Here is a 27,030-nt window from a genome sequence, read left to right on the forward strand (position 1 = left end):
AATAAGCATATAGCTGCAGTAACATGTACAATGAGAACCAAAACCAGAAACTGTAGCCCCATATCCTGCCAAAAAGCAGCTTCAGGCCAGATGTTCAGCTCTTGCAGTCAGGATGCAGACGGACACAGCGTTCTGCAATTCACTAGGAGCTGTCCTTGCACAGCCAGCCAGCCCTGAAGTAGTGATGCAAGAACAGAGCAGCCTGGAGCCGCTGTTCCACTCCAAACCACTGATGAAGATCTGCTGGGGCTTAACACTTTCCCCTGCCTCCAGATCCAGCCCTTTGCATAGATCTGTCAAGCAGGCTCAGTATGTGAGAACTACAGAGTAACATCAGCTTGGCACCCCTGCTCTGTCCCTCTGTTCCCAGCTTCACCAGAGCGTCCTTCCATTTTAGACCATGATGGAAAGGCCACTGAAATGGAGGCCTGTGCAACAGCACTGCTATAGAGCACCTTCAAAGCGTAATCTTTGCTGATTTTTTTCCAAAATCCCAGAGCACAATGCTTAAAACAAAACCAAGTGAATTGAAGCTGGTTCTTAAGGAGAAGCAGCTATAGTGGCTCCTGTCACCAACTGTTGTGCCTCTTCTGCAAGGCTGGTTCAGCTCTTTGTGTAGCAGCTGCTGAGCTTGTGTATTTTTATTTCTGAAGCCTTCACACAGTTTGCCTGTCAGAACACAGCAATTTACCTGCTGTTACCAGAAGCAGGGCAGGAGATTTTGACAGAGGCATAGGGCCAGGCACCTAATGGCAGGAATTGGTTCAACAGACATCCCAAGGTAAGCTGTCCTCCCCTGTGAATGAGAGCTCTCAGACACCCACTAGTATTCTTCAGGTCGTGATAGTAAAACCAAAGAGATCAAACCAGCAAAGCAAAATGACTGCTGAAGACTACAGCGTGGGTTTTTTCGACTCAAGGTGGCCTAAATTCATATGCAAGGTGTCACATGAAAATAGAAATCCTGGGATCTTCTTAATTTGATCCTTCACTTACTGATTAGTACAATATTACAGTTTCAGGACCCACAAAAAAGTAGAATGGAGTAAGAAGTGCTTTATGTTTTTGGCAGAAGTATATGTGATCAACACAGACTCCGTCAAAAAGGAAAGAAATTAGTATTCCCCCCATGCAACCTCTGAGTACGCTGCAGCATAGTTACACTGTCCAAATAAACTTCCCAACAAGAACAGTCCTCCAATGCTTGTATACACGATCCTTTATGAATGTTCCCAAAGCATGCTCAGTTGTTTTCTGCACTGAAAATGAGCATGATTGCTTAATACTTCAGAGTAAGAACATATTGAGAGCTGCAGGAAGCTGCTCTGCAAACATATGAATAAGGCATATTTTGCCTCTGAAACAGATGTGTTTTAGTGAAGTGAAATTTGACAACAAACAGCAGGTCCCTGTTAGTATGCCATGGTTTGGCTAAAAATCCTGAAAGCCTGACTTAAAACTACTGTTCCTTGGCTTCAATAAAAATATCAAAGACTTGGGCTTTAAAATAAGACTTGTTTCTATACACACACAGTTTCTACTGAACAACTGACACATAGTAATGTGTTACTTTATGATAGTTTGTTATGTCAAAGATCTAAATAAAGGAAAACCATAATGTTGTTCTGATAGGGGCTGTAAGCAGTGTGAAGACACCAAAAAAATATCTCTGGAATTTTAGGAGGCCAAATGAAAAGATCACATAACTACAGCAGCCCTGCCTATGACAAACCAAAGATACTTTTGGAAAGGAGGCATGATGGCAACATGACAAAGGCATCCAACTCAAGAGATGATCCAGCTCCTGGATTCTAGGAATGAGCATGCAGTAAGGCATGTTACTGTCCTCCCCTACAAGCTTAAGACATTAGGTAACCTTATCATAGAATCATTTATGTTGAAAAAGGCCTTTAAGATCATCGAGTTCAACCGTTAACCTAACACTGCCAAGTCCACCACTAAACCATGCTCCTAAGCACCACGTCTACACATTTAAGTCCGTGGTAAAGTGTCACCTGCCTTCTCAAAAACAACTGCTACAAAACCCGTCTGCTGTGGTGCAGTATGAACATATTCTCTCTCCTCTGGCCTGGAAGGTAAGAAGACGGCCTTCTGTTAAGTAACTCTGTGTAGAAAGTTGCCAAAAGACACTATGCTAACCTGGACAGCTGGGCCATATGTGAATGTAGCGGAGGTCCCTGCATCTGCCAGACAGGGTCAAGCAGCCTGAGGGCAGAAGATGATAATGATGGCATCTCCGTAGACAGAAAGCTCCTCAACCACCCCAACAACACTTCATTTATGTTTTTTCTTGTAGGATGAGACAGAACTACCACAGAAGAAGAGCATCTGCAGTTTTGGGCACTTCTAGGACTCAAGAGATAGCACATTAAAGCAGAGCCATGGCTAGCCTGCTGAAGCAAGGCATTCTTGCTGCATGCTCTCTCCAGAGGCAGCATGGCAGAGCAGAGTGCAGGTGGGGAAATCCTCTACAGAGTTTCATCCATGTCAGAGAAGAAAGTTCTGTTACTTCAAAGGCAACTATGCATAAAGTATGGAGCGCATATGAAGGACTTCCACATCCCTTGAAGGAATCTGCAGTCTCACACACTGACCTTTACACAGCTTGGGTAGCGGAGACAGGATTTTGCACGCTGTTCTCGGAGAATCTGCTCTTCCTTGTTTGACAGGAAGAGCTGTCTCATCTGTGGGAAATTTTGGCAATATGCCCATAACCCCATGCACAATTTTTTCTGTTTTCTCCAAGGAAAGATGCAGATGTAGGTCTTCCGTGCTAAAGAGTAAATACCTCATCACAAGAAAATACTGGAAAACACAGGGCTTTCTCTGTATCTCTATGCTATTATGGTGTACTATTATTAGCAAGCATAATACAGACGATGCTTCCAGGAAGCCAGGAGCTCCTGAACATGCACCACAGTGGCTGTATCTGTATTATGCAGTGAGTCCTGCCATTGCAGTGAGGATGGGCAACAGCGTAGTGCCTTCCGTGGTGAGCAGAGAGAATAAAGCTGTCCACACAGTCTGAAAACTTGGAGGGCACCCTTGCAACATGGCAGGGAACAGCAGCAATCTATCTATGCTAACACAAGCTCAGAAGCCAGAACTGAGAGCACCCTCAATACCAGCTGGTGAATTCTAAGCATCCATAAATTTGTCAGATTTCTTTTACAGGACAGATAAATTGGTCTTCAGAGCTACTAAAGCTGAAGAGCTCTACCAGAAAAGCTTGCTGTTGAATACTAAACAGGACAATCTGCAACAAGCCATATCCCCAATTCCGTTCAAAGGCCGAGCATTTACAAGCTACACCTGGCTGCTGGGAAAAGGCCTGTCACTTCATACTGTCCCTCCATATAAAAACCCTACACTCTTAACACACTCATTCACGACAGCACTGCACAAGAGAACCGCACTGAAACCACAGCATATGCAACACAGCTATATTCTGAAAGGTAGAGCACTACACTCCATCCTCCTCCCTCCATTCAGAAGGACAAGACACAGAAAGGATCTGCCTGAGGTGCCTTCAAAGGCAGACACAGGCAGCTTCATAAACCACGGGAACTACAACAGTCAGAGCCCCAAACGGCTGTCAACACTTCTTAGCCCAGAAGGAAGGCAGTTTGTACAGCAGCACAGAGGAAAAGAGGGAAAACCCCACAACACTAATTTTGTACACACCGTAGCTTTATTAAAGAAAAAGTATCACATTATATTTGTACAGAAACCTGGAATCCAAGGAAGGCTGGGGCCATTACAAAACTCCATGAGAGGACTGGAAGCTGCATAACCCGAGAAGGTGTTACAGATGGGACTTTGGATTTAAAGCGCTGCTAATGTGAACCTGGCCTCCAGGACATATGATCTGTCATTTAGCACACATGATTCAGAAAAGCAATCAATGCAATAATGCCAGTACACTGTGAAAAGCCTTGAAGCTTTGTGCTGGACATGCAAAAAGGGTGAACACATTTGTAAAAATGGTTAGAGAGCAAAGGATTCTACGTGTCAAAAAGGCTGTATGTTTTACAAATTAATGTGTTTGTTGCTTTTGCTGTTGAACAGGCCTTATAACCCTGAACCAAGTCTGATCACTGCCACAAACCCTGACTTAAAACAGATTTGTACTTCCTTTTTCCTAAGCCACCACATCACAGATGAGGAAAGATGGGCAAGAACGCCTTTTGCATCGAAGAGACAATGCACTACTGCCCTGAAATCAAACAAGACTAGCCAAAAGCCTACCGCCCACACAGCTGGGAAAACTGGCAAGGATCGGTATTGATGACCATGGACTAATTCCAACTAACTGCCCTTTTAGTCCTTGTCAGGCTATTCTGACTACAAACAAGAATCAATTGCTTCACGCAGATCAGCGCTGAAGATATTTCCCCAGCTTCTGAAAGGTAAGCCCCTGCAGACTGAAGAACTCTGGTGACGAGCAGGTGATCTGGTCATGCCTCTAGAGGAAGCTCCGCATGTGCTACAGCATCTTGTGAGCTCGTGGGTGATCATTCAGCTCTCAGCAGGTGCCCAAGATCTGCATGCCCTTATTTGTGGCTGATGCAGTAGAGCATGCCTCACAATCTTCACTGTGCAAAGCACTAAACACAGCAACAGATTATTCTTTTTGTGGCACCAGCCACAAAATTAGCACCAGCCTTGATGGTGAGCCAACTTGTCTTCTGTATAATTAGCACAACAGCCAAGATGCACCTCTGCGCCACAGCGTGTATTAGAGACATCTCACATCAACCCACAGCATGTTCTTTGTACCAAACCAAAGAATGTAAGCCCTTGTGGGATCTACTCCTAATCAAACTCCACAGGGTTTGTGCCAAGACTCTTTGTGAGGAAGCCACTAGCTGGCCACAAATCCAGCCTTCAGAGGTGTTTCCCCAAGAACACTGCATCACTCCTGAAAGGAAACAAAAGGTCTCAGTTTAGCACAGTTCTGCTGCACACTTCCAGAAACATACCCTCCCCATGCAGAGCAGCAGCTCAGCTCTCCAGCCCTACCTAAGGCTGGACACTGCAGCACAACAGTACCTGTGGCATGCAGGAGCCGAGGGCAAGCACAGCATTTCACCAGCACTTCCGACCTCCAAGAGCATTACTAGCCCAAACTCCACCCACGCATACAGCTACAGTGAGGGAACTAAGACTCAGTTATATGTGGGCCAGACAAATGCACAGATATGCCTGCTACCACAACAGGAGCTGGGCTTTAAGGGAGAGGAGATCTCACTGCCCTAGGATGCAGCCCAGCCATGGAAAATGGAGAACTCATCTCTAGTATGGAGAGGTGCACAACTCAAAAGTATCTATCAATTTTTCCATCATGAATTGTAAACTTCTGGACCTCAGACTACGATTTTTAAGGACAACTCTAAAGAATACAATTTTAAATTTCAGCAGCTTCCTGAAATATTCCTGAAACCAATAATTCACTGTTCTGATACAGAAGACGGACCACACTTGGAAAAAAAAAAAAAAAAAAACCCACACACAAACACAAAAATCACCTTTTAAAGTTTATCTAAGGGGCTCATTAATATTTAACAGGGCACCAATGGGGCAGAGCTTACTGAGAACAAGCAAGACAATCCAGTTTCTTCTAGGACTTGGCCAAGGCAGTTTAAGTTTAACAAAGGGAAAGATAAGGGGGGCAGTTCCAAGCACCACATAAAGGCCAGGTCTGAAGAAATTAAACAAAAAATAAATGCAAGAAGGTGGCTAAGCAAGCAATAAAGTACATTTGGTGCCAATAGTATTTGCCAAAACAAAAGCTTTTCAAATTGGAGCAGGCAGCTGTCATTAAGTAGCTGCTAGGTTAGTCAAATTTTCAGGTTACACTACATTTCCTGCATGTAACTCCACCACAGGAGCACGCCTGTCCTTTAGCATCATCCCCCCGTATCCATGTGGACATCCCTCTGGCCCCAAGCATTACTGTTCTTCAGAGCGCTCCTCCCCTGCTTGTCATCCCATTTCCACGGGTGCTTTGCTTCTCAGGGGTGCAGCACTGCATGCCCACATCCTCCACCCAGGGTTCAAAAGTGAGTATTCAGAAGGGTCAGAAGAGGGTTAACAAACCCAAATCTACCCATTTTTGAAGTGCTGCACTAACTTAGAGGGTACATAAAGGGGATGGGGTAGACCTCACTGCTCCTTCTGGTGGAGCAACCCAGCTCACCTGGTCCCTCCAGGTCCACTTCACAGAGCTCCGCTCTGCGCATGCTGCCCTCCATCTCAGTCAGCGTGTTCATTCTCCACCAGGCTCTCCCAGCTCAGCAAAAATTCCTCTCGTTCCCCAGACGGGCTTGTAGAGTAAGCTAGAAAAGCCTTGTGGCCTGCCAGCAATTTCTCAGGCTCACTTTCCCTGAAGAGCTTTTCCCAACTGCTTGTACTAACCCTAACATGAATCCTGGTTGGAAAACACAGGTTCTGAGCTTGTCCCACTGCAGACTGCATCCAGGAGAACAATTTGAACAGAGGGTTCTGAGTACGCTTCATGTTTTCACTTATTACTTGGACATCATTGCAGCATCTTTCAAGGGTGAGCAACTCATCATAAGCAGCCCTTTAAGATAAAGATAGCTCTGTGTGCGTTCTTCTCCAGGGCATATGTGTGTGTTCAGCCAAAGAGTCCTGTGCACATCAGACACTCAAGATGATATCTTAGACTCTGCTTATGTTTGACAGTACTCAGGAAAGTAGAAATAAAGCTTGATGAGAATCAGGCAGGAGATAAGTTTAAAATATGATAAAAATCAAAACCAGGACAAGGTGTGTAGATGGTAAATTCCTTGAAGGTCAAAAGGTATCAGTTTCAAGTTCCTAGCAGTCAGCACCAACACAAGCGCAAGGACAGTAACGGGAAAGTGACAGACACCTTGCCACAAGTAGCCTGGCACTGTCACACACTGCACTAATGGCTCCACAGAGGGAGACCCACACTGTAAAGCCACATGAAAGCCCTGACCCCAGTGAGCAGGAGTAAGTACCTTCAGATGGGACAGGGGGAGCTCACAAGCTGTTACTGACAACCCCTTCTCAGAGGGCTGCTGACAAGTCATCATAGCCAGTATCTCCCAAAGCAGCAGTACATCTGCATGAGGCACTGGGAGATACTGCAGGCTAGAGCAGCCGATGGTCTTTGAAACGATTCCACGATCACCTCAGGGTTTATTCTTTGTAATGATTAATTGAACAGACATGACCAAACACACTTGAAAAAGCAAGCTGAAAGATAAGCAACTATCTAATACACTTAGTTCTGTGAAGGCTTACACATTATGTTGGAAGAAGTTCTCTTTCCCTCACAAATGGAATCTGATACTTTCAGTCTAAAGATACAGGCATCAAGTCAAAATCTAACTGATGGAAATTACAAGTTAATGTTGTGTAGGGTAATACTATAAAGTCTGACTTCGATATTTTATCATTGTCTGTAAATATCTGCCTTTTTGATTTAAATAGAACTACTCTGCCACTTCTTAAGGTCTCTCCTGTCACTACCTTGTTTAAAATCTAGCTACCATTTCAGTCTGTGGGCTTCAGAGACAAAACAATATAAAGAATAAACAGCTTGAATGCATACCAAAATCACACCAGGTATATTAAGAACAGAGTTTCATGCTCAGCACAACTGTCAGTGAAAATATGCTTCCCTTAGCATACAGGCAGTATGTAAAAAGAAAGGGCTTTATAAAGGAGTCAAGCTGCTTTTTTTCCAAGAAAAATCAACCATATGTTTTCCCCCAAAACAGAAAGAGTCTGGTGGAAGATCATAGAATGGAATCATCACGTTGAAGCTGCTGAGATAAGCTTTATGATAAGTGTTATCTTTTTGTGAAACTGATCTGAACCTCACTTATTTCGAGTTAATTGCATGCTATTTGTTATGGTTGTTACAGTTCTCCAACAGCTGCAGACATTCTTCTCTCAAACGTGTTCAACATGTATACTCATGATTAATGGTTTTTTTAACATTTCTGGACAGCACTCAAAAATACACAACCCACTCAGACAGTCTTAGCACGCACTCTTCTGAGACAGGCTGCCGCTGGCCCATTGAGCTGGTACAGCAATGCAGCCAGTGGGCCCAGGTGTATCCAAAAGACATTAGCAATCCAGCAAGTTTGCTGTTAATTCTTATGAATATTTACAAACACACCCCATCGTAAAAGCATTGTTTAGCCCATGACTGGCCTCTAGTTTCACAGAGGCTTAGCTTTTCAGAAGTTAATATGAATTCAATTTCACACTTTTCTCTTTAGGATGACCTAATGTGAAACTCTGGATTAAATTGACTACAGCTTCTAGTTACCCCATTTCAAGAAGTTGTTTTCACAATTCAGGAAGCTGTTATTGTCCTAGACATACCCATCTTGCGTAAGAAGGATCAGAAAGCTGTTCAAATTAGCAGCTGCATTTGCAGCCTCAGGACATAATGCAAAACAAAGTCTTTGGAGCATCCACATAACCTAGAATAATGCTACACTGCTTAAATTACCAATGTTGACCGGACAGGATTAAACAACAGCTTTAAATAGCTCATAAAATATGAGCTAATTTTAACTTCATTCTTTCCCTCCTCACAATTGCCAGAAAAACTAAAAAACAACAACTTTGCAGCTGGGGAGACAGACTGAAACAGAATGCAGCTTCTAGAGAGACAGCAGAATACTGCAGCCCTCATATTACAAGCAACCACCAGCAGATACTACAGTTTCTACACGTAACTTCAGACACTGTGTCTCATCCTGAGTAGCCTTTGAAATGGGGAATGGGAAGGAGGAGACAATAGTTCTCTAACAAGGGCAGTAAGTCCTAAATACATACACGAGAGGAGACTTACAAAGAGATTTCCAGTTCAAGCTGATTTATTACTGAAAAGTGATGCATTTCAGAAAGAAAAAAAAAACAACAGACAAATCACATGAGCACAAGCAAAAACCGAGTATGTTGTAATTACTGGGTTGCAGTCGATATTGTACGGGTGATGACAGCCACACTGTACTATGCTTAGAAAAGAGGAAAGGAAGTAAGAAAGATCGACTGTGCCCCTTAAGGCCTGCTTGTCGGGCCAGACCAGATTATGTGACACAAGGGTGTTCTTTAGTTCAAGGGTTCACGAGAAGGTTGTGAAATCTCCTTTGACAGCTTCCAGAAACAAAAATATACTTGAGAAATACCCAACTGCCCCAGTTTCTCTCCCCAGCTACTGAACATAGAGGAAGACAAGAACTCCAGCTGCTTCACATGCAACCCATACTGGTAATAAGAAAAAGCACTGATGAAGGTAGAAGCATCTGCTTTCCTAGGATTTTTTTGGAAGAGAAAAAAAAACAACACCAAACACAAAAAAACCCACAAAACCAAAAAAACCCACCATGGTTTCCAGGTATTTCCTATCAGTATTATCCAAACCAATCCCCAGGACTCACCCTGCATTTCCTACCATCGGACATCTTTGTTCCAGTACAACTTTCTCACAAAGCAGCCTTGTAAAGTATTTCTTTCTTCAGAATCCTATACATACTGATCAGAAGTACAGCAGAACTTTATTCTTTGAATGAGGAAGAGCATCCAGACCCATTATTTGGATATTTGCTTATAGAACTTACTTTTTCTTTTTTTAACCTGTCTTCGTATGTAAGAAGTGTAACAGTTTCATGTTACTGAAGAAATGTTAGGATGTACCAGGTTTCCTGAAGACACTATTTGTGCAGGACATGTTCCGCAGTAAGATCATCTCAGAAACAAGATGCTGAACGATCCAAAAGGATTTAATAATTTAAAATGTCTATTGAGGAATTAACCTGCTGTCTCATGTCAGTATTGGCTGTACTCTTGATGGCTATCAGAACAGCCTTACTGTTTTTCCTGCTGCTCCTATGTCTCTCTAGAGGCACCAGGGCACATGCTTTACCTCTGAAGTAGCAGTGAGCACAGCCATCAGTTTTGAAGACAAGAGGACAAACTACAAAACTCACTGGGCATTTTCATTCAAAAATACCTGCAATTATGGCACCAAAGACTTTAACTAAACTGCCTGAGTGAGTATTGGTGTGAAAAAACCATCCTTTTGTAAACATGAAACTGGAAGCACTGGAAAAGCATTCTCACCTGAACTGTAATCTTTCAGTCGCAAGTCCTTCACAGGTGTCCCATCAGGCCCTCGGAAAGCGTTGAGAATCTACAGGAAAACCAAGATCCACTTCAGCCTCCAAAAATCAAACCTCAGAAAGTGAAGCACTTGCTAACATACATTTCTCTCTCTCCAAGACTTCTTTTTCTAGGTTAACTCTGTTACAATCTGACACATTTTCCTGATTAAGTTCCAGCAGTACCTCAGAACTTTTTACTGAATTTTGGGAGGTATTTTTGGTTTTTGTTTAAACAAGCAAATACCATTTACACCACAATTCTACTGTGCAAATGTTTACTACACTGATTTCAGCCAGACAGTTCACCTCTGATCCTTATTTAAGGTCAGAGATGTCTTACTGCCTCTTAGAAAATCAAGGGACATGGGGTGACTGTTCTGAGTCTTATCATCCTCTGATGGACAAAGTTTCTGCCATGAGTTCTCCAGTATCAAGCCTCAGAAGCTCTGATCATCAGAGCTAAGCCTGGCAAAAACTGTTGCATGCAGGAGTTCTCATGTCTGGAACTGTCACCGAAAAAAACATTCTAATTCAAAGTGGAAGCTTTTGGAAAGGAAGCTTCTTTCACCTTGTAGACTAGATAATTTTTTTGGGTTTTTTTTTTGGTTTTTTTTTTTTTTTTTACTAAAATCAGCAGTAACAGCAGACATCTTTTCCATCTTTATAAGATCTCATTTAGGTTCACTTAGATATTACAGGTCTTCTGAGCCTAAACTACAATAACAAAGTAATAACTATATTTGGTATATATAAAGCAACAATGGAAGTAAGGCATGTTAAAAAGTGTCTGGAGTCAAGGCTTTTAGCCACCAACACCCCACATGCAACTGCAGAAAAACTCATCACTTCCAGACTCCCCAAAACCCAGAATAATCAAATAAAGGATAACATTGCAATGACTTCTAAATCTGGATTTTCCCTGGGGATAATGACAGACTATCTGAACTACATTAACCAGGCTTAAAAATGGTACTTTTAGAAACCCTCGATAGAAATTTTTGGATGATAAACATCCCACTTACATCATCTTTTGTGGCAGTTTCAGGCACTCCTCCTAGCCGAATGAGCTTGCTTGGCTTCACATACTTGGGACAGGTCCGGTAATCTTGGTCCTTAAGTTCACACAATCAAGATGGTTTTTACAAGTGAGAGATGCTAGCTCAACAAGATACACAAATAGTAACAAAATGAAGCAAGATATAATTCAAAGGCAAAGGCCCATAAGCAGACTGGCTTAAATTTTTAACCACAGCACCAATTAAGATTCAGAGAGCTCTGGAGAACTAGTATGGCTAGCTTCACCTGCTCATTGAGCTGTACAATGAGATCTAGGTCCAGGAAAATAAAACAGGCAAATCACCTCTCTCTGCTTTCCAGCAGTAGGCAATTCAAATTCAATAGTAGTTACTAACTCAGTAGTTACCATTACCTTCAGACTTCAAAAAGTTAACTCTCAAGAAAAACACAGCATGCATGAGAACTGTACTGTTCTACACACGTCCACCCAAGCCAGTAGATTCTCTCTGGTAGTGCTCATAAGCAATGTCCAGCATAAAATAACAAAATAAGCTCTTCTATATACTACTTCCCCCCAATGCCCTCCCTCAGTCTGGTAATTTTCACCTTGGGGACTTTCTGAACAAAATCTAGTTCTACGTATTTTGCAATTCTCAATTGCTAGAATGTATTTCTCTTGAGAAGAAAGTACCCAGAGATAGAAAGGGTGCCCATTAAAACCACCTGGAGCACGAGGATGATCTCAGAGAAGGACAGTGAATTAGGATAGAACTGAAGTGATGGGATATGAACAGAAGAATCCTTCCCAGCTTCTTCCATTCTTTGGCCAGCACACGTTTAACAGAAACATCAGTTGACAAAACCACCTACCTGAAGGGTCTTATAGGGCCTAGAATCTTTGCTGGGTTTTCCTTCTGAAAAGGACTTGCCATGTTCGTAATCAAACATCTGACGCCCTGGCAGCCGGTGATCCACATCGCGATACTCAATGTTTCGGTAGTCAGTATCTTGCCTTCCAAGGAAATCCAGACCACCTTCACCCTTTAACCCAAGACCAGAATCGGATCTTTGCTGCTCCCCTCCAGAAAGCTGCTGCTGTTGCTGCTTGTTAGCAAAGGTCTGAGGTTGCTCCTCTTGGTCCTGAAGAGTAGGAAGAGGTCCACGGCTATTTTGGAAATTTTGTGAAGTGTCGTCTTTAAGACCCAATCCGAGGGATTCCTCTTCTCTGGCTGGTGCTTCTGAATGTTGAAATTCTCCTTCTTGGCTACCAAAGGGAGTTCTATCTAGACCAAGTGCAGACTCCTCCCTCTTGCTGGTGCTTAAACCAGAGCCCTCTCTTTCTGCTAAAGATACAGTAGACTGGTTGTGCCTAAAGTCTACAAGGCTTTGATCCATGGGAGGCATTTCCCTATCCGAAAAGTCCGTAGAAGGAGCCACATCTCTGCTCCTAAAATCCTGATCAGACCGGGACCTGTGCCTATTTCTGAAGTCTGACGATGGTGCGTTTCTGCTTCTGAAGTCCAAATCAGAGGTGCCCACACCCCTGAAGTCCAAATCAAGTACATCCCTGTTTCTGAAATCTGAATAGGAATGCTCTCTGCCCCTGTAGTCTAACTCAGGCACATTTCTTGCCCTGAAGTCTGAATGAGATCCATCTCGACCTCTGAAGTCTAGATCAAAAGATGCTCTTCCCCTGAAGTCTGATGGAGGTTCATCTCTGCCCCTGTAATCCATATTATGTGTTTCCCTATCCCTGTAGTTCATACGGAACGTCTCCCTGTTCCTGTAGTCCACTGAAGGAACTTCCCCACCTCTGAAGTCCATAGGTGGCCCTTCTCTCTCCCTGAAGTCTCCAGAGTACATATCCCTGCCCCTATACTCAGAAGAGGGTGGCTCCCTACCTCTGAAATCCATCTGAGACTCATCTCTGCCCTGGAAGTCAGATGGTGGGAAATCTCTGCTCCCAAAATCATGGAGCCCCTCCCCACCTCTGAAGTCACTACGTGGTCCATCTCTAGCTCCAAAGCTGAAAGAAGGTTCCTCTCTGTTGGCAAACTGAGGATTGAGGAGGCCTGTGAGTGCCTGGATATCAAAAGGAAGTGATTCTCTGCCAGAGAAGTTGCCAGAGTGTCTTTCTTGAGCAAGACTATCAAGGGAAGGAGGATATTCCCTGTTCCACCCGGGAGCAAACCTTTCTTCTTGGCTCCCACTGTAGAAATAAAGACAGTATTATTCATAACGTGCTTAGAGTCTGAAATCTACACAGCAGCACATTCTTCTCTAAACTTTTATAGAGTTGTGTAACAGTCTAAGATCCGCAGAAGATATTGATGTTTGGCAGTTAAGATGAAGCAGCATACGACAGATGTGAGAAAGTAAACTTGGGTGCTCCCATTTCAGCACAATTTCCAGAAGCACTCAACAGGGAATACCTGCAATATTAATGAGTTAATGATGGTATCAATCCACATAGTCCTGCACTGCACACAGCTCTGCAGCTGTTCAAGGTTCTACCAGCTGGTGTGTTTGTTCCTTAGCATCACCAGCACACGCCTGTGAGGAACCACTTGAGCTTAAGCTCTCTGGGCAGTATTACAAATGGCTAACTTAACATATCATCCTGAGGCACATAAAAGCAGAGGTTACCAAACATGCTCTATAAACATACTATGGTTATACTAACACTTGTGCTTTCTTGTGCTGGAGTCTAAACTTGCAAAATGCTGAAGGTCATCCATTCAGACTTTGAGGATGCCTCACAGGACTATGCCAACAACTAATGTTCAAGATGATCCTGTGCTCGTGCCTCCAGACTGGCTGCCTTACACCAAGTTTAAACACTATGAGGTCTCCTGATATCTGCATAAAACCACTCAGGAAGAGGTTCCCTCTCAAGACATTTTTTCAAAATCCAATGAGGTTTTTTTGAGATGGAGCTAGCTAGTTATTCATCTAAGTAAGGCTCCAATATATTTTTTAAAAAATAGAATAAAATATCAACACATTGTAAAATAACACCAAATGCTACCCAAATCAGTGGACATTTCCTTAGCAACTACAGCAAGTCATGCTTTTCTTTGAGTTTCACTACAGAATCACTCACCAACAAAATCCAAGGTGACATCTGCATAGTTATCAAACCATATACAGATTTCCTAAGCTACATGCCCCTGTTTCACCATCGTATAGAACTGTAATTAAAACTTGGTTCAAGGTTAGAAGACCCCACCCAATACAGTAAAGAATGATGCCAAAAAATCCCCTTAAAACTCAGCAGAACAGCACTACTGATATCACCGCAAACACAAGCATGTTCCTATCAATATCATCAAGACATGTTCTGGAGGATACCAGTTTTCATAGCGCAAATGTCATCAGCTTTCTCAACATTACAGTTGGACAATTATTTGAAGAATTCTTATCGCAGAAACCTAAGGTATGCCACAAGGAAGTACCTTTATCACACCGATAGTCAAGTAACTGAGGTGGTCACATGAGCAAAGGATGGAAGAATTATGCATAACAGAGGAAAACCCTAGCTCTTGGTGCCTCCATATTTATTTTTTTTTTAATACCCAGAGCTTTCTTGCAAACAGAGGCCTAGTAACAACCAGAGGAATATAAACTAAGAAAAATATCATGCTGTGCAGGTCCAGTTGCATATGAATGTTTAAAACAGTTTCAGTGACATTCAAAAATGCGTTACAAAGAAGCATGGCCAAGAAAATGGGGATATATGGTCCACTTAACCTCATGGAGAGAACTAAACTCAAAGTTTTCACAAAATCCCATGTGCAATGAAAGTGCCAGTATTTCTGAAGTTAAGGCAAGCACCATGGTTGAAAAGAACCAACATCACACTATTAGGTGCTTCTCTTCTAGGTTGTAACAGCATATAGCACCAAAATCCGTATGGCATATCATCACCTTGGCTGACAAGAGCTACACTAAGTAAGGCTAGAAAAGGTGGTGTGGAGAAGGAATACAAATAAAAGCAGCTGTTGTTAAAAAAAAAAAAAAAAACCAAAAAACTTCACAGAAACGTAGAACATTACACCATCACCTAACTTGCCTGTTCTTTGGCAATCACACCTAGTCCACACGGACCTCAGAACTTTTACCAAGACAGTCTGCTTACAGGAGGATGTGCAGAAACATTGACAAACAGGAAGCTCCTGTGGCTTACTGTATTTAAGAATGTTACTGAAAAACTGTGCATTCAAATGCTTACCGAAAAGACCCCATTCTGTTGCCTTGTCGATGGTCTCCCCACATTTTGATCTTGACTGTTAGATTTCTAGAAAAGGATAATTCACTGTAAGAACACCAAGACAGCACAACCTGTTGAATAAATAACATGACAATAAACCACAAGGCAAAGAATACACATCACATAAGAAAAACACCGCTGGTCAGGAGAAGGGGTGTGTGGAACGTCTGATCAGGATCCACAAATATACAAGACCACACTAAGGCATGCATTAATTTAATTGTTGCATTTCTCCACATTCAAATTTGCAGGCGCCAAACAACTTATGAAATCAAACTGCCAATATGGGTGGGCAAACAATTTGATATCTGCTTTGATTATCATAAAGCTTTCCAACATACTGTGCTGTCTGACGCTATTCCAAGTGCAGCTAGAAATGTGGTAACACCACAGTCTATAAACAACAAGGACCATTGCCGAACAATAGTTTGCAATTAATGTTTAATCCAAACTATTTACACCAAAAGCTCTTTGCTGTTTAAGGAAACAATCACTACTGTTGGCCTACTATACTTGCTCTGCCCTCAAAAGCATGTAGATAATAAAGCAGGCTTTGCCAATAAATCATTAGAGGCACTGTTCTCCAACGCTGCCCTCATCAAGCTGAGTGCCGCAACTAATACTTGCCTCAACAGAGATCTAAAATTTCATCCACTTCCTCCCACTAGGAGAGGTGAGGATTTCCTGACGATTGCCAAAGCCAGGACTTGAAATGGGAATTACTTCCATCTTTCCCAAAAAACAAGGCTGCAGCAGAGCACAGAGCAAAATGAGGTAGCTAGCAACCCGATGGTCTCAAACCTGCTCTGCCTAACCCAGCAGCAGTGGTTCAGGAGGGCTGCCGTGCCACCAGACCAAGGTTAGGAGACCTGGGGCTCACATGCTGCTACAAAGCAACTCCAAAGCAGGATTAAATGAACAGTGCTGGTTAGGTGGAACAGAAGACAATACAGGCAGTCACCACCATGCCTGGGTAGAGTAGCTAATGTTGAAGAAAAGCAAGCAAGATCCTGTTTCCTCTCACTTCCAAAGGTCAGTGCTGCCATATGGGTGGCAGGTTGACAGAACAGATTATGACAGACCTTACACCAGGGAGTGATTCCAGCTGCTGCTGCCAGCAGCCGTCTCTGTCAAGGAGCGAAAAGGGAGATGCCCTGCCAAGAATGAGTACCCACTCCTGCAAGGGTCCATCACCAGCCAGCAAACGCTCACGTGGGAGCCATGGATGGCAGGGCCTGGCAGGGTATGACAGCTGATGAAGGCAACCTGTACAACCACTGCTGAGCCATCCACCATTTCTGAGGAAACAAGCTCATTCAGTTGGCCACTCGAGCCTGAGAGCACTGGCCTGCTCATATTTTACATGGCTCTCAATGCAACAAGCACCTCTCTGGTCCCAAGGATTTCCTCCATAAGCTCTATCATGAATGAATCTAAGAGAACTGAGATTGCACCCTCCACAGAGAGGACAGGTGAACAGAAATGGTTATGGCTGTCATCATTACAGGTGGCATCATCAGCCAGTCCTTTTATCTAGGATCTTTTGCAGCCTGCAGACATCTGCAGACCTGGTGTTTCTTGTTCTTCCCTTTTGGAGTTCCTCCCACCACTCCAGTTCTCCTTAAGTCAACAAGCTTATCAATGTTTAAAAAAAAAAATCCCTTGCCAGCTGGGAACTGTTTGGACATAATATTCAAATCATCAGATGAGGAAAAATATACCACAGGACTGATACCAGGCCTGGCACAGATCAGCTGAGCCATGCAGCAACATCCAACATCCATGAGTATGAGGTCATGGTTCAATAACACAGGCAGCAACACTGGCTCCGACGGTCCCCTGTTCAGCCTGATAAGATTCGCTCCCTCTGCTCTGCATTAGTTGTGCCAGCTTGTGCTTTTCTGTGTCTGCACCACAGATGACCCTCCGAAAAGAGTGACATTTAACCCAGCTAATTTCAGTGATACAGTTTACTACACAGCCCCACAAAAAGACAGCAAACTGCAGGACAGGGACAGAAACTTCCTAGACTGGCTTCCACAAATGCCAAGATGTCCTGAAGGTATGTCCTGCTCCAACTGCCCCAAAAGATGCATGCTGTGTTGCTGTGTTGAGACACCACTAGATTTACCCTTAAGTTAATAACCAGCTCAGCTCCCACCTCCCTGTTCACAGGCAGATGCTGGGAGACAGATCTGTTTGCCAGAGACACACCAACAGAGCCAGGGGCTGGGGCCAGGCCAGCAGCAAAGCACAGCAAAAATCCACCCTCAAATGCTAGGAATTGTGCATCAGTGAGTTTTGCCATACCTCAGTCACAGCCATGTATCTGAAGGAGATGGCAACAAAGGACGTTTCAGAGTGATACAGTAACGCAACCGCAGAACGCACAACATGGTCCAGTTATTCAGAGCCTGGATTTAGAGTTCTTTTAAGACAATAATTAGCTGTTACAATTATACTGAATATTCAGGAGGGTCAATATGCATCTTATTTCCCTCCTCCTCTCCCAGCTGGCTCTATGTCCTGGTGGCAAAGCCTTGCTCCAGTGAAGATACAGAAGGCGCATCTCAAAGGAGGGGAAGCTCTTTTGTGGTCTTAGTCCCTCCAGCAGACCGGAGAGGCTGATGGAACTCCAGATGCTCCCTGGCAATTACAGCCAAGGACTTCCTCAGGACCACAGCCCTGCCCTCCCCAGCACACCCCCGACAGCCCAGCATCTGGCGCTGCCATACAGGGGATGTTCCCAATTCCACTTTCCAAACTGCACATGCCAAGCCTGACACCAGACTCCTTTGGATCTCTTATTTCAATTTACATCATACTACAGTAAAATAATGGCATTGTATGTCAGAATTGTGCAACTGAGCCAGACTGAAAAGCTGGCCTTTTTAAGGGATAATCAAAGATCTCTGGCAAGGGGCAGCATGAGGAACACCAGCACAGTCCTCAAGCATCTCCTCACCAACTTACACCTTGTTTTCCAAATCTGGAGGGAGAGTGGAGAAATTTGTGACGGATTAGGTGAGCAAAGTCTCAAAGAGAGGCTATTTTCAGAAGATTATTCCGATACTCACAACTTCTCTCCAGATTTTGCCAAGGCTGCTAGACGGGATATTTATAGACCATGAGGAAATCAAACACGTAACTACACACAAGATTATGCTCAAAGAACAGAGGAAGTAATTTGCTGCAGAACAATTTTTTGCACCCCATAAAGTTTCTGCAAGGCTGAAGAAAGTAAAAAGCCTCTGCGATACTCAGGTACTACAGCAGGTACAAAAGAAAATGTTTCCCCAAGCTACAGAAACTGCAAGTAGCCAAGAAAGCCTGTTATTTCCAGTGTTAAAGTTGAAGACGTCTAATCCAGAAATGAAGAAATATCAAAACCATGTCACTGAAGTTTGAAAGTGAAGGGAGAGAGAGAACCATTTTGGCTCTTCTGAGTGTCAGGCTGGAGATCTTCACTTAAAAAAAAGGGATGTGTGTGCTTTTCAATTGTATGATGCTTTAAAAAATGTATCAGAAACAAACAGGTGAATTTCTAAAACCTCCGCCCCTTACTATCCTACCCCAACCTTGCCTGTCCCAAAGGACTTCGTGAGCGCATTCCCAACTAGGAAGTGTTGGGAGAGATTTTCACATCATGAACGTCCTGCTGGAATAGGAAAGTGGATTCCACCTTCAGCATAATTTCCAAAATTAATATCACAGACCAGCAACAACACCAAACTCTTGTGGTGCCAACTGTTTTTTTTTAAAAAAAAAAAAAAAAATTAGGAGCTCGCTGTTATTACTCCCAGTAGCTCATGACCTCTGCATCACTCGGCCTTCACCAGCCTCCAGCACCAGACGGGCCACATCCTGCCTCCACCTAAGCCTGCCTTTACAGTCCAAAATCCCATTTAGCCTATCACTGGGGATTACTATCAGCTAACACAGTCCCAGCAACAGCCCTGATCACCTTTCTTCATCCCAGTGTAAATCCAGCACGCTCTTTGTCCGCCCCTTTTAAAAACTCAAGTGTTCTAAGACACTTTTCATGGAAAGGCGCATGACGGTGTGAAAAAAGCCCTAATTTTGATCAGGGCCTCAGAATAACAGAGATACCCACAAACACCACAACTACCGACAACACAGACAGCAGGCCCCAACGCTCAGCAGAGTTGTACGGACAACCCGTGGTACTCCCATACCGATGACTGGGCTGCTGAAGCCCACGGCCCCCGTCCCACTGAAGCGTGGGGCTCCGACGAGGAGACAGCCCGCAGCCATCTGCGGGGCTGCGCTGGGGCACGGAGCCGGCACCCGCAGCCAGGACCCGCTTCCTCACAGTTTGCAACCGAGGGAGCCCCCAGCCTCGGACCATCCCCCTGCCACAGGTGACCCCAAAAGACCCACCCACACCCCCCTTCATCCTGATGGGCCCTACAGGAGGAATCCCCTGCTCCTCCATCCCAGATGGGCCCTAGGAAGGACCCCTCACACTCCTCTATGCCAAACAGTCCCATGGGAAGACACCTCCTCACCCCGGGAGACCCTCCCGAGACCCTCGCCCCGCTCCCCTCTCACGACACTAAGCGCGACCCCTTTTTATTCCAGTGGGCATCCCAGAAACACTCCCTCCCCGCTTCCCTGTCCCGGGCGACCATACGGGAGACACTGCCCCGCCGCTGTCCCCCAGGAGCCGCCCCCACTCCGCTCCCATCCCCCGGCAGACCCCCAGGAGCCGCCCCTGCTCCGCCGCCCCGGCGGCCCCACGCCAGACCTCACACCCGCAACCCTAGCCCGGTTCCACCACGCTGCCCCCCATCCCGGCACCAAGCAGCCCCCTGCCACCACCGCCGCTCCTTCGGCCAGGCCACGGCCAGGCCGGCGGGTACGGCCACCTCTTACCTCCTCCGCCGCCACTCCCGCCGCGCCAGGCCCAGCGCAACCGCGGCGAGAAACCGGAACTTCCGCTACCCTCTACGCCCCACCCCCCCGCGCGGCATTCTGGGCTGCCGACCGCCGCACTACCGCTCCCGCCATGCCCCGCGCCGGCTGGGCTGCCGGCAGACTCCATTTCCCAGCGCACCCCGCGCGGCCGGCGGGACCTGCCGGGAGGTGGAGTCATGGAGGGGCGGGGCGGGGCGGGGCGGGGCGGTGGCGGCGGCGGCGAGGAGCGGGCGCTGCCTACACCTCCCATGGTTCCGCGGGGCCGGTGCCCGACGTTGGGGCGGTGAGGCCCGGCCTGGCCAGGCCGTGGGGGTTGGTTCTCGTCGGGCTGCTGGGGCGGGGTGCCGCGATGCCGGGGGTGCCGCAGCGGCTGGGGGCAGGGGTAGGGGTAGGGCGGGAGGTGGCCGCCCGCCGCCGGCGTCGTCCCCCCCGTCCCGCCTAGGCCTCTGCCGGGCGGCCCCCGCCGCAGCTGCGCCCGCCGCGCTGCTCGCCCGGGCCTCCGGCGCCGACGGGAGGAGTCGCGAAGGTCGGTCCCTGTGCGTTGTCCTTTGAGGCTGCGGGGGGTCCCGGGACTGGCGCTTCCCCTGGGCCCGTCGGTGCTCCAGGGGCCATGACGCCCCTGGGCGGGAGAGGAACCGGGACGGGCCCTGCGCTGGGTCGCGGGGGTCTCGGGGAGACCCTCACCTTCGGGGTCTCCAGGGAAGGGCAGCAGGCTGGCAGCGGTGCAGCCAGGAGGCAAAGGGCTAGGCGAGAACGTCGCCCTAATCCGCAGCCCGGCATCGTCCTGGGCTGTTGGAGTGTCACAGGCTTTTGGGGTCGGAGTACAGCTCCTGGTGGGCAGGAGGTGTCACGAAGCATGGAGCAAAGCCGGGGCTCCGTGAGCCTCCCCACCAACTAGTTTTAGAGGCACGGGGTCCTAGGCCAGCCTGCCTTCCTCCTGTTGCTTTTGCTCGTGTGTGTATGATCGCTTTTGAGCCAGTTTCCTCCTGGGGCAAGGAGGAAACAGCAGGCTGGAGGCACGGCCAGGCTGTGCCCAGGAGGGCGGGCCCACGGGGCAGGGGCTCAGGAGGGCAACCTGCTCACAAGAGGTTATACCATCTGAGCAGCCGTGGCCTCAGGAGGAGTGCCACTAGCCTAGTCTCATCTCAGCCACCTAATCCAGGCCAAGGAGAGCCATAAAACCCGCCCTTTGCAAACATGAGGCCTCTGGGATGGTAGGTGTGCGGGACTAGCCCTATCCAGGGACATCTCCCCCCTCGATGCTGTGACATGGCAGAGGGAGGCTGAGCAGCTTTCCCAGCACTCGCGGGAAATCAGGGCCAAGCCTGGATGAAAGGTGCTGGGGGGGCTGGAAAGAGATGGGGCCGTGGGAGGGAGGAAATCCCGCTGGATTAGAGTGGCTCTCCTGACGTCTCACCAGGGCTCGGCGCTGCCGATTGGGCTGAGGATGGTGGCGTGGGCACGCTTGGGAGCAGAGCATTTCGGGACTTGTTTTGTAGGTGAGGGAACAGAGGGGTGACGCTGTGGGTCGCACGCAGGTCCTGCCCCAAGGAATGGCTGCGGACGTCCACAAGAAGAAAGGCTGGGAAGTGCCCAACGGGTCCCTGGCACCGGGAGATGGGCAGCACACGGAGAGGTCTGAGAGCCCCACACCGGGGCTGGCACAGGGGACAGAGCCAGGTATGGGGCAGAGCTCGCTGTGGGAGTAAGTGGGCGGGGGCGGGGAGCTGGGGTGGGAAACAGCTTCTCATTATGCGGGAGACTCCCCATCAGCAGGACCTGCACCCCTTGGTGCTGCAGGTTGGGGAGAGGAGAGCAGGTCCCTCCCTGCAGCCCTATGTCCCTTTTGGACCCTCCATCTGCCCGCTGCCTTAGCGTGGCAGCAACAATGGCTTGTTGTTCCCAGGGGCGGGCCAGGAGGGAGCCATGTTTGTGCACACCCGATCCTACGAGGACTTGACAAGTCCCGAGGACGGGGTGGCCACGGCACAGAGCCCAGAGGAGAGGCGGGGGGAGCCAGCCAAGCTAACCAGCATGGAGCAGATCAGCAAGGACTTCAGTGAGCTGAGCACACAGCTCACAGGCATGGCCCTCGACCTAGAGGAGGAGATGAGGCAGAGCAAGGAGGGGAAGCTGGAGCCGTCCCTGCAGACCACCCGCCACGACTCAGTGCTGTCAGGCAAGGAGGAGGAGGACGTGACCATGGACACCTGGCGTATGCACCGGAAGCATGTCTTTGTGCTGAGCGAGGCGGGCAAGCCCGTGTACTCCCGCTACGGCTCTGAGGAGGCCCTCTCCAGCACCATGGGTGTCATGATGGCCCTGGTGTCCTTCCTAGAGGCTGAGAAAAATGCCATTCGGTCCATCCATGCAGGTACTGCCCTGGGGGGGAGTGGGATGGGGGCCACATTAGCTGTCCCCAGGGACAGATTGGAGGCTGGAGGGGAGAGGCTGTAGCCTGGCTCCACCTTGCAGCCCCAGGGAGCCAGACTTACAGAACTGTCCCCGGCCCCACTGGGGACTCCCTCCCAAACAGATGGCTACAAGGTGGTCTTCGTGCGGAGGAGCCCGCTGGTGCTGGTGGCAGTGGCACGGACCCAGCAGTCGGAGCAGGAGATTGCCCATGAGCTGCTGTACATCTACTACCAGATCCTGAGCCTACTCACCTGGACCCAGCTCAACCACATCTTCCAGCAGAAGCAGAACTACGACCTGCGCAGGCTCCTGGCCGGCTCCGAGCGTATCACTGACAACCTGCTGGACCTCATGGCCCACGACCCCAGCTTCCTCATGGGCGCTGTGCGCTGCCTGCCCCTGGCTGCCAGTGTCCGGGATGCTGTCAGCACCAGCCTCCAGCAGGCGAAGGCCAAGAGCCTGGTCTTCTCCATTCTTCTGTCAGGGAACCAGCTGGTGTCTCTTGTGAGGAAAAAAGATCAGTTCCTCCACCCTATTGACCTCCATCTGCTCTTCAACCTCATCAGCTCTTCTTCCTCCTTCCGGGAGGGTGAGGCTTGGACTCCCATTTGCCTCCCCAAGTTTAACTCCAGTGGCTTCTTCCATGCCCACATCTCCTACCTGGAGCAGGAGATGGACCTGTGCCTCCTGCTGGTCTCCACTGACCGTGAAGACTTCTTCACTGTCTCCGACTGCAAGCGGCGCTTCCAGGAGCGCCTGCGGCGGCGGGGCATGCACCATGCTCTGCAGGAGGCTCTGCGCACCCCTTTCTACAGTGTTGCCCAGGTGGGCATCCCTGACCTCCGGCACTTCATCTACAAGTCCAAGAGCTCTGGGCTCTTCACCAGGTGAGGGCCCCTAGGGAACCATCAAGCCAAGGCCATGGCACAGGGCATGGGGCAAGCCTTCTCCACAAATTCCCTTCTCTGGGGGGGGCGTTAACGGGGTGCTGTGTTCCTGCAGCCCTGAGATTGAGGCACCCTACGTGCGAGAGGAGGAGAAGGAAAGGCTCTTGGGGCTCTACCAGTACCTCCACAGCCGAGCTCACAACTCTTCACGCCCCCTGAAGAACATCTACTTCATGGGCCCCCGTGAGAACCTCTTGGCTTGGGTAAGGGCTGTCTGCAGGGTTTGGCAACAGCACACCACCAGCTCTGTGGTCCCCAGGGTGGCTCCCAGCCCATACACAGTCCTTTTGGGGGTGAGCCAAAGGATGGGCAGGGATAGCGGCAGGAGCTGGCAAGCTCCAGCACCAAGGGCTGTGCCACGCGCTGTCGTGAACTCCCCAGTGCTGCAGAGTAAAACCCACTCTGGGGGCAAACCCTGGGGTTTGGTCCTCCCATTTCTGAGCATACCAGATGCCATCTATTTAGGGTATCCTGCTGCCACCTTGTATCCCTGTGGTGGAGCCCCTGTGCCCGTTCCCAGTAGCCCATGGGGAGAAGATGCAGTGCCAGCCCCAAGTGGGGTGCAGACATTTTCCCAGCGTATACCCTATTTCTTCACCCAGGTAACCAGCGCCTTCGAGCTCTACATATGCTACAGTCCGCTGGGGACCAAGGCTGGTGCCATCAGTGCTGTCAACAAGCTCATGAAGTGGATCCGTAAGGAAGAAGACCGACTCTTCATTCTCACGCCCCAGACGTACTGACTGGCATTGCCCAAGGCATGGTGCCAGATGGGAGAGCCCCCGCTGTGCTGGGGAGCCTGTCCCCCGGGGAAGCCCGGGCTGTGTGTCCAGGGGAGAGGGCAAGGTGGGACCCCAGAGCACAGGGAAAACGCACCCATGGGACTGTCCAACCTGGGTGTTAGAGATGGGGTACACAGCTGCCAGGGGAAGGAATGAGCAGGACTTTCATCTGCAGGCAATGTCCCCAGCTGGGGGGCTGCCCTTCCTCTGCAGCCCCCAGCTCCATCCCTTGTTGTGAGGGTCCTGGAGTGGGGCTGCCAGTACCCTGGGTTGCTGGAGGGGAGCTGAGCCCCTGGGTCCTGCTTCCTGTGCCCTGGACCCTCCTTCCTCTGCCATCCTGTGGCTGTGCCAAGGGTGGGGGGTCCCCAGAGGAGATGTGGTAAAACTCAGGGGACCCCTATGCTGCTCTGCCCACAGATGGCAGGTGACACCACCCAGGCAGGGGACAGAGCTGGCCTGGAGCATGCACTGCTCCTCTCCCTGGACTGGGGGAGCTGGGCCCCCCAAGTGCCAGGCAGTCCCGGAGCCCCACCGTGCAGGTTTGCCCCCTTGGCATCTGTGTGAGCCTGGACCCTTCCCACCATGGCCATGAGAAGGACATCCCTGGGGACACTGGCAGGCAGGGTGGTGGGTCAGCCTGCCCCAGCTAGGACAGTGGGGTCTGGTCCATCTCCCCATGGGGTTACAGAACAGCCCCAAGAGAGACTCAGGGTGCCCATCAGGGTGCTTGTGGTGCTTGGTCCTGTGCAGCAGACCCTAAAGGGGTGGCTCAAGTGCAGCCCCTTGGAGACCTCTCTGGCATAGGGCCCTGGTGCCCCCCCAGCCCAAGAAGCATCTTCCCTTTGGTGTGGGGCACCTGCACCCCAAACCCAGCCCCTCAAGCCAGCTATGCTGAGCTTGCTGCGTGCGCATGGCCCACCTCCTCTACAACTGTTCCCAGGCACTGGCATGGGGCTGAGTGCCTGTGAATGCCACGGCACACTGGGCATGGCCCAACCACACATTTTGGGGCTGTCTGCCAAGCGCTGGAATGCATGTTCAAGGAGGGGCAGAGATACCAGCGTGGCACCCAGACACCAAGGGAGCTGGGAAAGACCCAGCAGGGCTAACGCAGGGACTTTGCTCCTGTATTTATGCTCCTGCCAGAGTGTAATTGCTTGTCACTGCTCATAAACATTATCTGGACCATAAGCCAAGTCTCGTCACACTCATGGGTGTCCAGCTGGGGCGTGGCTAAGCGGCTAAGCTGGGAGGGAAGTTTGGTCCAAGTTTGGGTATGGGGCAATCCAGCCCCAGGGACCTGCTGGGGGCCAGGAAAGCTGCCAGGGAGCGGTGCAAGGCAGCCAGGGCTGTGCTGGCAGGAGGCAGTGCTGGAGGGTGGGAGCAGCAAAAACTCGGGACAGCTGGCCAGGACCAGCTAATGTTGAAACCAAGTGGGAGACACACAGCTGGAGGAAGGAGCTGTTGGGTAAGGCATGGGGCCAGCGTGACCACTGGGCCTTGCACAACACAGGGCGGGAGCCTGGGAGGGCTGAGGCTAGCCAGGTGACAAGGGTAGGGGAGCCTGTTTTCAGCATGTTCAGCCCCTCCTGGGATCAAAGTCACCCTGGTAGTGCAACACAGCACCGTGCTCGGCTGGAGGAAAAGTCCATGTCTGCAGCTGGGACTCACAGCCCCACCATCTGAGAACACGGCACTTGAAGGACAAATCCATGCAGTGGATTGGGATGTTAAGAATCTTCCTTCATCCCTGGGAACAGCAGCAAGACCCAGCAGCACTGGCACCTCCTGCCACCACAGGCAGCCCTTGATGGTCAGGGGTAATCCAAGAGGAGAGAAAGAATGAGCACAACAGAAATAACCCCCATGGCTCCCCTTGCAAAGCTGTGGCTGCCCTGGCCCTGCTCTTGCCCCCCCGGCTGGAAACCCCTGTGCTGAGCTAGCTGCAGCCCCCGGAAGGCCAACCCGCCGGCCTGGCAGTGAGTTGCAAGTGTGGTGCCAGTGTGGGCAACTTCAGGGAAGCAGCAATTTCGTGTGTCAGGGTGTCGAAAGCCCCTGCTGCCGATGGCAGTGGAGCTGGGGGCTGCGGCTGAGGGGCCAACGGGTGCTGATGTGTCTGGACTCCACTTGCATCCTGGGATGCTGGCAGCCACCTCCCAGCCACAGAGACCCTTCCACGTCCACCCGGTTAGCGCTGGGCTGCGGTAGGCACCCGAGGCGTCATGCCAACCCAACACCCCGTGTCCTGATCGGGGGTCACGGCTCTCATCCGTGTCTCTCCGGGGCACCGTGCCCATCCAAGCTTGTCCCCCCGGGGTGCCCAGCGACCTTCCTGGCACCTCGGGGCCGTGTACCCCCCGGCTCCCTGGGGCTCCTTGTTCCCCCGAGCACCCCTGTCCCACCGGGCTGCGTATGCCGGTGCCGGCCCTCGGGGCACCTCGCGCCGCCCCGGGGGCAGGGCC

At 49.1% G+C, this 27,030-nt stretch overlaps 2 protein-coding genes across 9 annotated transcripts in view; one reads left to right on the plus strand and one right to left on the minus strand.

The window, feature by feature from the left end:
- Positions 1–20,413, minus strand: part of RBM6 (RNA binding motif protein 6) — a 63,267-nt gene extending 42,854 nt beyond the window's left edge. For 6 of the 7 annotated variants that reach the window (XR_015183788.1, XM_086470565.1, XM_086470566.1 and 3 more), the window contains exons 1-5: positions 20,383–20,413; positions 15,448–15,557; positions 12,087–13,425; positions 11,222–11,311; positions 10,159–10,228 (exon numbers count right to left, since the gene is read on the minus strand). Coding sequence is in view for 6 of the 7 variants with exons in the window: in XM_086470565.1 (XP_086326691.1) it covers positions 10,159–10,228; positions 11,222–11,311; positions 12,087–13,425; positions 15,448–15,491 (1,543 nt within the window). In the remaining variant the exon portion in view is untranslated. The remainder of the gene's footprint in view (positions 1–10,158; positions 10,229–11,221; positions 11,312–12,086; positions 13,426–15,447; positions 15,558–20,382) is intronic. The other variant, XM_086470563.1, reaches the window with a different exon arrangement.
- A 1,564-nt stretch (positions 20,414–21,977) lies between these two features.
- MON1A (MON1 vesicular trafficking associated A) lies at positions 21,978–25,737 on the plus strand. Of its 2 annotated transcripts, XM_009956531.2 has the most exons (5): positions 21,978–22,104; positions 22,331–22,798; positions 22,961–23,726; positions 23,842–23,989; positions 24,389–25,737. In XM_009956531.2, the coding sequence occupies exons 1-5, from the start codon at positions 21,978–21,980 to the stop codon at positions 24,527–24,529; spliced, it is 1,650 nt and encodes a 549-aa protein (XP_009954833.2). In that variant the 3' UTR covers positions 24,530–25,737. The 2 variants fall into 2 exon arrangements, with proteins under 2 accessions (XP_009954833.2, XP_009954834.1); XM_009956532.2 differs by lacking the exon at positions 22,331–22,798.
- Positions 25,738–27,030: the final 1,293 nt, after the last annotated feature.

This window comes from Leptosomus discolor, chromosome 9 (assembly GCF_034619465.1).
Source record: "Leptosomus discolor isolate bLepDis1 chromosome 9, bLepDis1.hap2, whole genome shotgun sequence".
Taxonomy (NCBI): Eukaryota; Metazoa; Chordata; class Aves; order Leptosomiformes; family Leptosomidae; genus Leptosomus; species Leptosomus discolor.

What these genes read in the sequence shown, in the direction of transcription:
- MON1A (XM_009956531.2), top strand. Translation starts at nt 21,978, where the DNA reads ATGGCTGCGGACGTCCACAAGAAGAAAGGCTGGGAAGTGCCCAACGGG. An exon ending in CATTCGGTCCATCCATGCAG is followed by an intron (nt 22,799 to 22,960) that starts GTACTGCCCTGG and finishes CCTCCCAAACAG; the next exon opens with ATGGCTACAAGGTGGTCTTC. An exon ending in AGCTCTGGGCTCTTCACCAG is followed by an intron (nt 23,727 to 23,841) that starts GTGAGGGCCCCT and finishes GTGTTCCTGCAG; the next exon opens with CCCTGAGATTGAGGCACCCT.